Genomic DNA, 13727 nt, shown 5'->3' on the forward strand with positions numbered 1-13727 from the left:
CGAAATTGACGAGCGTGGTTTATTCTGTAAACTTCTGTGGTCCAAGTTCTTCCTAAGGAACAACAGTTTTGAATGCAATAATTGTAAACATGTTTGCTTGTTTCCTCCTCTGTAAATATATTATCATAAATACTACTGGAGCCTCCAATTAAGACAATTCAGATAATCCTCCAGTCCCAAACGGTGTACATGACACTTTTTCCACTTCGTATCCAAATAATTCCGTTAGCTCTGTCCCCGCTCAATCCATTTATTATTCATCTACCCATCCTTCCATGGTTCGTCCGACATTGATTCATCATCACGATCACCAACGACACAACAACCGTTATCCGGGCTAGGACTCTCCCTTAATAAGGAACTCCAGACATCCCCGTTTTGCGAAATAATCCACCAATTCGTATCCCTAAAAGCTGTGTGGTTCCTGGCTTACCAGGCAGGATCTGGATCATCTTCTTTTTCTACCATAGATATTGCCCTTATACGCTTTCTGAACTGATTCATCCTCACCCATACGGATTAAATAACCCGCCCACTACAACCTTTTAAACCAGATTTTATCGCTCATAAATTCCGTCGTTACATAGACCATGGAAAGGTCCATGCTCATGTAGAGGGCCAAAAATTCTTCGAAGGATTTTTTCTCGAATGCGGCCAAAAATTCGCAATTTTTTTTACCAAGAACCCCCGAGGAATATATGAGGGCTTGAAAGATCATTGCCTTGTACAGTATGTACTTTGACCCTATTGTAAGACGTTTCGAACGAAACCGTTTTTGTAAACTAAAATACTCTCTGCTAGTTGTCAACAACCGTGCGCGGATTTCATCGTGGTAGCTGTTATCGGTCGTGATTCTAGACCCAAAATAAGAGACTTTATCAAACGTTCCAAAGTTATAATCTCTAATTTTTATTCTTCTCGAATACCAGGGCCATTTGCTAACTGTTGCTTCTTTGTTTTTTGGTGGTGACGTTCCCACCATATACTTTGTCTTGCCTTAATTTATCTGCCACTCAAGATCTCGCGACGCCTGCTCGATCTAGACGAAAGCAGTTTGTACATCTCAGATCTTCCCATGACGTCGATATCGTCAGTATAGAGCTGTGGCTGGGTCAATTTGAAAAGAATGGTGTCTCTCGCATTTACTACGGCATCTCGGATCACTTTTTCCAAGGCCTAGTTAAAGACAATGCATAATAAGGTATTCCCTTGTGTTAAACAGTTGTTGATGTTGAATAGTCTCGAAAGGGATTCTGCTGCTTTTATTTGGCCTCGCACGTTGGTCAGAGGCAGTCTAGTTAGTCTTATCAATTTAGTCGGAATACAGAATTCTCTCATGGCCATGTATAGTTTTACCCTAGCTATGCTATCTTAGGCCGTTTTGAAATCGATGAAAAGATAATGCGACTGATGCTCATATTCCAACAGTTTTACCATCGCTTGCCACACAGCGAAAATATGATCTCTTCCTGATTTGCCTGAAGTGAAGCCTCTTTAGTTTGGGCCGATTATGTTTGGATCGTATCGCAACGTGATACCTCTATAATTGCTGCCCTGCATGATAGCTTCGTTTTTATGTATGGGACAGATAATGCCTCGTTGCCAGTCGTCAGACATTGATTGCGCATCAAGTACTTTTCGAGTTCATAGACTTGTTGGTTTTCCCAGGCTTCCTTTTTCTGTCTGTGAAGTTGCTTTTCCACTCGACGGAGTTCGTAATATTTTTCTGCACGTGCCCATGTTGTTTGAAATTGCAGCATTGCCCGGTATGTAGCATGCTTCCGTTCTGTTGCTAGCTTACATTCAGCGTCGAACCAACCGCTCCGACTTCTTTTGCAATTGGGGTCAAGTATGTTTGTGGCCACATTAATGATAACGTTCTTCAGGTGGTTGTGAAGAACATTTATTTATGCTTCCTCTTCAGGACCTCGGTTAGCTCCGGTTATTGCGGCATCCACTTCCCCCTTATAGATATTACGGAGGACTCTGTTATGGATGGCTTCAGTGTTCACCCTCACCTAATTGTCAAAGGGGAGCTACGAGCACTATGCCAACGACATAGTGATCCGAGTCTATATTGCCTCACCTATAAGTTCTGAAATTCGTCAAGACTGAGAGGTTTCGGTGTTCAGCTAGCACGTGGTTAATTTGGTTAAAAGTGATCTCTACGTATATTTGTGGACCACTTTCCGCGCAAACCAGGTATTTCCAACAACCATTTCGTGTGACACTGCTACTTGGATAATCCGCAGTCCGTTGTTATTGGTAGTTTTATGTAAGCTATGGGAGCCTACATATCGGCAATATACCGACTACGTCCCAACTTGGCTGTTGAAATCTCCAAGTATGATGTTGATATCATACCTCGAACAAGATTCAAGGGTTTGTTCCCCCTTCTTTCTTTCTTCGCCCTGCAATCTCCTTTGTAGGAACGCGAGCGGCTTATATTTCGAAATTTGCTTTCTCTGCTAATCGTTTTCATTTGCAAAGCCGATAACTTCAGTAATAAAAATAAAACTAGGTAGCTTGCTCCTACTACAATATATTTTAATAGTTAGTAAATACGTATTTCTAAAGCTACTTACTTTCTTCCTCAGTGTAAGTAACTATTTTACGATAACTTCAGGTTCCATTCTTTGGCTGACTAAAAAACATCATCCGAGCACATGTTTTACCTTATGACAATTACAATAAATGATGCGGACTTAGGACCCCACAATTCTCAAAAAAAAAATATTTTCATTTTTTCTGGCCAAGCTCTGGTCAATAAGGTGGATTTGCGCTCAATATAATTCGTAGTCATTTTGTGTTCTGCAAATTATATAAAGAAGCACTTACCATCTGCGAGCTGCTTCGATCACGCTGCTCCTAAGGCAGAGGTGAGGCAGCAACTGACGATTTGCCTCTGCCCTGGTAAGAAACCGTAAAGTCGTCGTCGCCTGACATTTTTTTATGTAGTGGCCAGGAAACCGGTCCCTGTTCAGCGTCTCTTGCAATGCTGTTACATCAGTCCTATTCTGTAGAGGAAGCACACGTTCCATGAGAAAATGTGAACAAATATTTGTCCGTTTCTGTATAGAGTTGTTAAGCTTACCCAACCCTCAACCTGGAAGATAAGTTGGTACAATTTGCCCAGTTTTTAGTCACGGGAGACTCGCCTTCGTCTTTCTATGTCTGTTTTTTTTTCATTAAGAAAAAGTCCTTAGCAAACCCCTATCTGGGAATTCTGTTGGTGTTGGTTCAGGCGGCGTCTCCCAGGGTTTATCCTCCACCGTCTGTAACAATCCATATTTCGCCCTACTATCTTTAACTGCCTCCAGATAGGGTATGAAAAGTTCTGATAATTTGAATTTTTGAGAAAAGTATATACATAGATCATACATAAAGAAAGGACGAAAATTGGTTAGCGTTCAGAATTCCAAGAAACTGAAACACAATGGCGGGCATCACATTGCACAACATTACAGAAGTATTAAAGGCTCTAACAGCGCAATACTTTTCGCATTTCTTCAGCAAGGTTAAAACAAAATAGGAATAAAATTTTCAAGGTGAAAACATCTGGCATCCTTTCTTATAGGCTTATAGCAACTCAAAAACATAATATTTATTATTTTCAAATTTTTTTTCATATATGGCGTAAAAGCTTATTAGCTTAACGCCCGACCTATATTACCACCTACTTTAGGTTTAATTTGGAAGCACTTGAAAATTTTCCAATTTATATTGTGAACTTTTACAAAATAGGAGACATAATGTTCAATCCTTTCTATGTTATCTCCCTACCGAAAAATTGCATGGACATGCTATCTGCTCGAAAAAAAAATCTTCCATAAGTGGAAACACTATTAACTAAAACCTTTTGTACAAATCCCTAAAAACATCCTTCGAAATGTTCATTCAAATATGAAAAGCAAACACTGACTTCGGTTTTGATTAGTCGCAAATTCTCTGCCTTTTCGGAAACTCCTATTTGGAAAAATTTCCGCTGATATTTTCGTTTCTCAAATATTATTTGTATACAGTGATTTTGTATTTGGTTACAATTTCATAAATTCGCTAGGAACCATTCATAATTATGGCAACGAAAATTAACCACGGAATTTCTTCAGCTTTCTCGAAACCATGGAGCGGGACGATCAAGCCGAAATGTGTAGAGTCGAAGCCGCTACCAAAGAACCGAGCAAAGTTTTCAGCAGATTTTCAGGTGGTATCGATTCAGAAGGTAGAAATATTTCTGGAATAACCAAGTCCCACTTCCTTCAGCTCATAAAATCTGAGCCGTGGAAAGGAATTTCGGGTTATGATCGGACTGAAATAATCCCCCTCCCTGGGCTAACAGTGGCGAACTTCAAAATGAGCCCCTGTTTCATTCTAAAAGGGATGTCCACGGAGCCAATTCATTACCCGAATTTCGTTACTGGTTTCGAGAGGAATCCACAACACGCAGCCAGGACAGCCATAAATGTTCGATATACAGAAAAAGATTGGATTCATGGTTGCAGTGCGCTCTACACTGAAGCTAAAAATACAAGGTAAGACCAAAGTCACCAGCTCGGACTCGAAAATATTCCCATAGGTAACTAGGAATGAAATCTTTAATATTTTAGACTCAATTGTGAGAAGGTCCGGACTGATTCCATCCGTCTCATGCGTGAGACTGATGAGAAAACAGTTAAAGGACAAACAGATGTAAAGTATCGAATTGAAGAACGATTAGAGGATATGACTTTCTGGAAAAACGAACTTAACACTGAGCTAGAAAAAGTCAAAGCTGAAGCCACACTCCTGACTGACATCAAGAGAAACATCTCGAGGTCTCTCCAAGACTTAGAAGCACCACTTCACATAGCTCAGGAATGTCTCCGACATAGAGAAGGTCGTCAAGGAATCGAAAAGGCACGTGACCTCATTGAAGAGAAACTTCTTGAAGAAGTCGACAACCTTCGAAATAGTCGACAGAAATTCGGGGAATTGCACAGTCTCATTGAGCGCCAGTTGACTGATTTACGGAACGCTCAACATGCGCTTGAGGAAGACGTCGCTCATAAGGAACAAACTATGTGTATTGACAGGATTTGCCGAGAGTTGGACAACTACAGTCGTGGCCTTAGTTATCGTGGTGGCATAGAGAAAACTGCCATTGCGACAACTACTGCCGAGACATGGATCGAAGCGAGTGCCGAACGTGTTGAAAAGTAATGAAGAATTTATATCTCTAACTATTCAATGCCATTTTCTTTTTCCGAATGATTTTCAGTGCTCAAGCAGCTCGTGCCAAGTCAGCAGAGCTACGCACCTCTCTTGGAACGTTAATAGCAGGCATTGCTGCATCTGTTCAGGAACACTTCCATGACACCAATCAGGCTTTTGAACGAGGTCAAGTGGAAATGTCGAATGAAATCAAAAAAATTCAACATCATTTAAATGCGGTTAAGGACGAAAAGTTTCAACTAGATAAATATGTTGCATTATTGAAGAAGGCCATACAGGACAAATCAAAACCATTGATGCTTTCACAAACACGGCTTGAAGCTCGATGTCATCGCCAAGGGTTGGAATTATGTGAGTAAGTATTAATCCAATTAAATGGAATAGTCTTTATCTGGACATGTCCTTTCTTTTTGTCATAAATAACTATACACTAGTCAGAAAAAGTTAGCGTATACATGAATCTCGTAAAGAAAACTTGGAAAAATCATTAAATGGAATTCGGTATTCATTAACATAAACAATTTAAAAGCATTAAAGGAAAAAGAAAGGATACAGGAACAATAATATATATACAAATATACAAAAATATTTAAAAACACTATTATTTTCGTAGTTATCAATAATTAATTACTAGTTGGTTATCCTTTGCATTGATAACTTCTGCTAAGCGGGTAGGAATGAAATTTATCAGCTTTGTCCTTAAACTTAAAATACTGTGATATCGAATCTTAGTCTCTAATATATCCCAAAGATGCTCAATAGGTTTGAGATCTGGGAATTATAGGAGTGTATGAAGCTGACGTGGAACATTATATAACAGTCAAAACATAACAATTTCCACACCGTGTTTTGGGTTATTGTCCTCCTGGAACATGAACCCATTTTCCAGACCTAGTTTTGCAGCACTTTGCTTCAAATTGGTTTTAAATATATCCGAACATATTATTTTGTTTATTGTTGACTCGACAAAGTTATATTACACCATAACGCTACCACCGCCATGTTTAACAATGGTTATGAGTACTGTATCTCGTTTTCTCCAAACGGGCTTTCGTCCTAAAAATATAAAATTTTCTCTTGCCCGAAAAAATAACGTTTTTCCAGGACTGCTGGTTTCTTAATGTGCTCCTTAACAAAGTCAATTCGTTTTTTTTAACATGTGATATAAAGTAGTTTCCCCTTGTAACTCAACAACGATAACCACCTTTCTTTAAAATTTTGAAAACATTATCAGTGCAAACGGTCTTCCGAAAGCTATCCTTGATATCTTTAACAATTTCTAAAGCCTTTGTCTAGGATTTTGTTACACGCTTTTGAAAATTTAGGTGGGCGTTCCAAACGTAGACTTGATGCTGTCAAACCGTTGTAATTCTCAATCATCCTTTGAACAGAAGAATGAGATCTGCTCTCCAATTTCCCAATTTCCGGCAGAGTTTTACCTTCCTTCCACCGCTTAACTAAAATTTACATTTCTTCAACGCTGGTCCTATTTCTCTTTGCACCCAACTGGCAAAAATTTTGTATTATACTCAAATTTTCTTAAAAATGTTCTATAAAAAACAAAATCATTACTTTTTGATACTTGGTAACTTTTTGTTTATGGAAAATCCCGGAAAGTCTTGGATTTCACTTTTGTACGCAAACTATTTGGTTTATATATTCTTCTTCAAAAATCACAAATTATCCAGATAATTAAAAACACAAAAAGCGCTTAAAAAAGGCACAACAGTTGTGCCTAGGAATTTTTGCTGTTATGCTGCTAATGTCAGTCAATATAACATATATATTCCATTTTTGGCAAAACTGGTGCATTATCAATCACCCAATATATGTGTAATAACTTCCTCAACCAATATTATCTCCCCAGCTCATAGATTTCTTAGTTGTGTATCCTTCTGTAGAGGACCGAAAATTCTTCAAAGGATTAACTGGTGCTGGGTAAGGCAAAATTAATGTACACACCCTCGCTGGCAGTAGTCTCCTTGGTGGTTTCATCGCCAATAATACAAAAACCGGTCTAGGGTTGCTTTAGGAGGAACTCTAATCATTCCCGTCTTTTCCCGGGATCCATAAGTTTGATATCCCTAGCAGTTATCTGACGTCCAAGCTTACGCCCTTGCTCCGTTTGAGGCAGAGCCTACAGCTTTTCTTTTGCTACTATAAATATTACCCCTTGGCATTTTCCAGACTCCATCGTATTGACTCATATCGATTAGATAACCCACCCATCGTAGCTTCATCATCATAATCAATAATAATAAGGAACTCCAGACATCCCGGTTTTGGGCCGAGGTCCACCAATTCGATATCCCTAAAAGCTGTCATCTCAGGCAGGGTCTGAATCGTCTTCTTTTTCTACCATAGATATTGCCCTTATAGACTTCTGGGCTGGATCATCCTCATCCATTCGGATTAAGTGACCCGCCCACCGTAACCTATTGAGCCGGATTTTATCGCTCATAGATTTCGTCGTTATGTAGGCTGCGGAATCGCCCATTCCCATGTAGGGGGTCAACAATTTTTCGGAGAATTCTTCTCTCAAACGCGGCCAAGAGTTCGTAATTTTTCTTGCTAAGAACCCAAGTCACCGACGAATACATGAGGACCGGCAACATTATAGTTTTATACAGTAAGAGCTTTGATCGTTGGTGAGACATTTCGAGCGGAACAGTTTTATAGGCTCTGTTGGCTGCCAACAACCGTGCGCGGGTTTCATCGTCATAGCTAGATTCTAGATAGGAAAAATTATCAAGTCTCAAAGTTATAGTCTCCTATCTTTATTCTTCCCGCTTGACCAGTGCGGTTTGATGTTGGTTGGTTGGTTGGTTTTTGGGGCTGACGTTGCCACCATATATTTTGTCTTGCATTCATTGATGTACAGCCCAAGATCTCGCGCCGCCTGCTCTATCTGGATGAAGACAGTTTGTACGTCTCGGGTGGTTCTTTCCATGATGTCGATATCGTCAGCATAGGCCAGTAGTTGGGTGGATTTAAAGAGAATCGTACCTGTTGCAATTACCTCAGCATCACGGATTACTTTCTCGAGGGCCAGGTTAAAGAGGAAGTATGATAGAGGTCTTGAGAGTGATCCTGGTGCTTTTATCTGGCCTAGCACATTGGTCAGGGTCAGCCTAGTCAGTCTTATTAATTTCGTCGGGATACCGAATTCTCTCATGGCCGTATGGCTATGCTATCATAGGCGGCTTTGAAGTCGATGAAGAGATGGTGCAACTGATGTCCATATTCCAACAGTTTTTCCATCGTTTGCCGCACAGAGAAAATCTGATCTGTTGCTGATTTGCCTGGAGTGAAGCCTCTTTGGTATGGGCCAATGACATTTTGGGCGTATGGGGCTATCCGACCTAGCAAGATAGCGGAGAATATCTTATAGATGGTACTCAGCAAGGTGATACCTCTATAATTGCTGCACTGCGTGATATCTCCCTTTTTATGTGTAAGCCAGATAATGACTCTTTGCCAGTCGTCAGGCATTGATTCGCTGTCCCACACCTTGAGCACAAGTTGATGAACCACTTAGTATAATTAGTCGCCTCCATTTTTAACCAATTCGGCTGTAATTCCATCGGCTCCTGATTTTTAAGCCGATGAATTGCACCGGCTGTCTCTTTTATACATGATGGTGGCAGTATTTGTCCGTCGTTTTCAGTTGGCGGGACTTCCAACTCACCGATGTTCTGATTGTTCAGTAGTTCATCAAAGTACTCAACCCATCGCTCTAATATGCCCATTCTGTCGGAAATCAGATTTAACTCTTTGTGTCGGAAGGATGAGCATCGAGGTGTGTAAGGCTGACTGCTGACTTGTTGGTAAAACTTGCGCGCTTGGTGTGGTTTCTCCCTGTATTTTTCGAGTTCACAGACGTGTTGGTTCTCCTAGGCTTCCTTTTTTCTCCGGTCACCGGAGTTCGTGATAAGACTCCGCACGTGCCTGCGTCCTTTGATAAATGCAGCATTACTCGGAATGCAGCATCCTTCCGTTCCGTTGCTAGCTTCCATTCATCGTCAAACCAGGCGTTCCAACTTTTTTTGCGGCTGTGCCCAAGTATGTTTGTGGCTGTATTTATGATAACGTTCTTCAGGTGATTGTGAAGATCATCTGTTGATCATCTCCAGGATCTCTGTTGACTGCAGTTATTGCGGCATCCATTTCCCTCTTATAGGTGTCGCGGAGGGCTGTGTTGTGGATGGCTGTGTAGATGGGTGTTAACTCTCACCTGATTGTCAAAGGAGATTCTGGGTGTTGTTATTCGAACTCGGAGCACCATGCAAACGAGATAGTGATCCGAGTCTATATTGGCCCCCTTATATGTTCTAACATTCATCAAGACTGAGAGGTGGCAGCATTCGATCAACACGTGGTCAAGTTGGTTGAAAGTGGTCCCATCTAAAGAGGCCTACGTATGTTTGTAGACCGCTTTCCGCGCAAACCAGATACTACCGACAACCGTGCCCCCGTGCCTGCTTGGCTGTTAAAATCCCCAAGTATGATTTTGATATCATATCGGGGCCAGGCTTCGAGGGTTCGTTCTATTGCCTCGTAGAAGATATCCTTCTCCGACTCTGCAGTCTCCTCTGTAGGGGCGTAAACATTACTGAGGCTTATATTTATAAATTTGCTTCGCAAGTGCCGATAGCAACTGATTTCATTTTTTGGCTGACTAGGAGACCTACTCCGAGCACATGGTTTACTGAATGGCCACTATAATATGTGCTATAGTGGCTCTTCTCCAGGAAACCGATCTCTGTCCAACGCATCTCCTGTACCGCTGGTTCATCAGCCCTATATAGGGACAGGGTATCGGCTAGTTGCTTGGCAATTCCATCTCTGTACAGGGAGCGCACGTTCCATGAGAAAATGCGCAAATCGTTATTTCTTTGTCGTTGCCAGGTTCATCGTTGTGTTATCCGTCCAATCCGAGGCTCCTGTTGTGGCTTCGTAACTTCGGTTTTCCGTGTAAGGTTGTCAGCCTTACCCAACCAGGTTTTATGCTCTATTGTGCGTTCCAATCCAGGTTTCGCCCTGCGGCCCTGGAACCTTAATAGGTCTAATATACTAATATATATTTGACCACCATTTACAAATATCAGCTTTATATTGAAACAGGGTTTCGGTTAGCTGCAGGACAGTTTTCACCCTCTATAGTTAGACCGTATTCCATATGAAAATACATAAAACGTTAGTTCTATTTCGTTTGCGGTATCGCTGTTCTATTCCCAGTCGAATCTGAGGCTCTTTTCGTGGTTTGGTGACAAAAGAGCGGGAGACTCACTTTTATCCTTGTCAGTTTGTAGATTTTCTGGAGGAAACGTTAGAAGAACTAACTCAAAATGTGTAAGGGGGGATCCATCTGTGAAAGCCAACGAAACTTTCGGCGGTTGTCTGCTGCACGATGGGTGGGCAGTGCAAAGAAGTGAACGGACGACTTAAGCAATAGCGACTCCTATAAAGCACAGGGTTCGGCCGGGGAAAAGCAGGTGATTTTCACAGCTGTGGTCCGCGAAAACGAACTTGTGCCTCAATACTCAGACAATAAATGTGAATATAAGAAACGAATAACTGTTGAAGAACAGAATGTATATTGACGTTGCTTTAGTTGATTATTTAGCCACTGTGGTAAGTGGTAAGGACGAGAAAACGAATCAGATTTTTTTTAGATGAAGTAGTAAAGCGTTCTATCTCCACCTAGATCCATACAGACCAATGGTAGAGCAGGTATTAATAACGGTAGAGGCTGTACTGCGCACAGCTAGAAAGGAGTGGTAAATATTATCGATACATGATATGGTGATAGTAATAGATGATCCGAATGCCAATATCTGACAACATCTTGCTCGAACATCTGATGGGAAAACACTTTCTTTAGCTCCCACTTCCTCCTTATTGGTGGCACATTATTCGAGCATTGAGCCTGTTATAAGGTCAGTTGACTTTCAACTGGCCAACTCCGTCTTCTGGATGTACGTAACAAGAGTGACACTGACATCGGCCTCGAAAGGAATCACCATTTGATGGGCCTTTGCTAGCGTGTTACGTCCGCCACTTCTCGCAGGGTTGGAAAACTGCGACCCCTCAAGTTCAACATCGACCCCTTATATGATCAAACTTTCGTTCGACAGTGGGAACAGGAGATATATCTAAAATAACGATGAGCGACGAGGAGATATATCTAAAATAACGATTTTCAGATGTTAAACAGATCGTTGGCTATGACAAAAAGAGGCGTCACAAAATCTGACTGAATGGGGAATCGAGGACGCGGATCGCTATGAGTGATGGCGAGTGTGACGCGTTCGAGTTTCGATAACGAGCGAAATCCCGGGAAGCTCAAGACCGTGTGCGCAATGATGATGTGGTGAATGAAATGGTTAGTCCCCGTAACACCCGGATACGGATTATCTTTTCAAACAGAAGAGAAATAATTTTGGCCATCAATGTGCTAAGCCGGAGTAAACCCGCAGTGGAATCCCATTAAGGAAGGGTAACAATTTTATTGTTGGCTATGTCATGCAGTAGAACCCACTCTTCCAAGATGGGACGACGAATGGGTCGTCCTAGGAACACGTGGTGTACAACAGTAGAGGAGGAGAGCGGGCGTCTCAGGAAGTGCTGAGGATAGTTGAAGCGCATTTCAATGGACTGTGTGCGATGGTGCTTAGGCGTGGTTGTCACGCTTTCCCTACCAACCATAATACTATGAGGCCGCATACAATTTCTTGAGAATTCCAGCAGGGGGTCATATGACCTCTGTAGCTCGTAAAGTAACGGGATATAATAAGGCTAAATTATAATCTTTCAGAATTAGTTTACCAGACTTCTGTTATACTATTACTGCTACAGAAAAGGGGCAATTTTCTTTTAATCTTTTAACTTTAATTTCGTATTTTAGATATTCCACCACTTTTGGACATACATGGATACAATTAGCCACCTACTATATTTCATTATATTCGGGGACATAATTAGAACTGATAGTGAACACATTTATGGAGTTTAGTGGCCCAGAGGAAACTCGTGGAAAAGTTATCCTTAGCGAGCTTTGTGATGGATTAGGTTTATATTGACTACTATACCCAGCACGCGGATTCCTTTGCACCGGCTTTCTACAAAATTTGTATTCTATGTAGAAAGGTATGTATTTCGAGAGCTCTTCACTCCGTTCGTCAGTACTGGAGCTACCTGAACTACATACAAGTGTATGTTCAGAAAGACAAGAGCGTGTTTGTTAGACCTCGAAGGAAGGAAAAGTTTTATTTTGTAAAAATAAAGGGTTTTTTTCTCAAGACCAATTTGTATCTTTAATTATTGAATGGCATTTGCAGTTTTTTAAATACCCTTTTCTATGATGTGGGGGTATTACATTATATAATCTAAAAGCATAGATTTTCGAAAATTATAATCAAAAAATTATTCCGCTGTTTCTTAGAGATTTTGCACATCGGCGACTGATCACTGAAATCGCCGATATTCAAGATTCCATTGAAAAATTGTATGGGAAACTGAAAGAAGCTGAATCGAAGTACTACCAGTTGTTAAAAACTCGGAACAATTTAGAAGAAGATTTAAAGCGCAAAGTGGACAGTCTTTTCACGGACCGTGAAAAATGTTTGAGTTTAAGAAGATCGTTTCCTGTCACTAAAATGATTAAATATTAAGAAAGTTTATGTTTATTATTTATTGTATGATTATTATTTATAGTATATGTTTGCTTGGCGTCAATAGTCTTTTTTCTTTCAAGATTAAAATAAATTTTCATGCAGATACACAGATGAAATAAATGTCTTAAGAAAAGTGTAAATGCTTTCATTTATTTTTGGCAAAGTTCACATGCAGCATTTGATCTAATCGGTTGATGTCACTTTCACTACGAAAACTCCTTTAAGGCTTTCTTTCTTTAAAGAAAAACCTTTGAGGTCATTTACTCAAATCCTGGGAAAAGAAGAGCTTCATCACCTTCTAGAATGATATGGTAATTGACTCCAAGTACGTGGTTCATTCTTCCTCGTCTTTCCTTGTCCCGTTTCGTTTGGGTTATAAGCTTAGCCCGGATAGAGTCGAGAGAGTGTTGCGATGTTGGCGGGGGGAAGGAAGGAAAGAGGGATCACCCCCCTCCGCTCTCGCTGGCCAGACTAAAAATTTCAATGATAAAAGAGATAATAGGTAGGTTCTCTCCACCGTCTTAAAAGCTCAACATATCATCGATTTTTACTTCATGGTTTTCCTTTCTGGGTGATTGGCGTTTCTGGTTTGTTTCATTACTTTAATTTTGTTTATTTGCTTTTATACTAACTTTCTTTGGTACTTCGTCAAGCGTTCCAATGACGCTCATAGACACTATCTGGGATGGTTTGCATTTCTTTCTTTAATCGCTCTACAGACCAAGTTGGTCCTAGTTCCCCAGTTTTCTCCACTCACAATAATCGCACCCTTCTTCTGGGCAGTCTCAAATGGGATATTTTGCATGACGGTTTTCTAGGCATTTTTGGGCTGTATGATTA

The 13727-nt window shown here is 40.7% G+C and overlaps 1 protein-coding gene across 1 annotated transcript; it reads left to right on the forward strand.

Annotated features, from left to right (window-relative positions):
* Positions 1-3917: 3917 nt before the first annotated feature.
* LOC119657564 (tektin-3-like) lies at positions 3918-12948 on the forward strand. Its single transcript, XM_038064523.1, has 5 exons — positions 3918-4204; positions 4264-4532; positions 4608-5195; positions 5258-5566; positions 12656-12948. Exons 1-5 carry the CDS (start codon positions 4076-4078, stop codon positions 12882-12884), a joined length of 1524 nt encoding a protein of 507 aa, XP_037920451.1. The 5' UTR covers positions 3918-4075; the 3' UTR covers positions 12885-12948.
* Positions 12949-13727: the final 779 nt, after the last annotated feature.

This window comes from Hermetia illucens, chromosome 5 (genome assembly GCF_905115235.1).
Source record: "Hermetia illucens chromosome 5, iHerIll2.2.curated.20191125, whole genome shotgun sequence".
Lineage (NCBI taxonomy): Eukaryota > Metazoa > Arthropoda > Insecta > Diptera > Stratiomyidae > Hermetia > Hermetia illucens.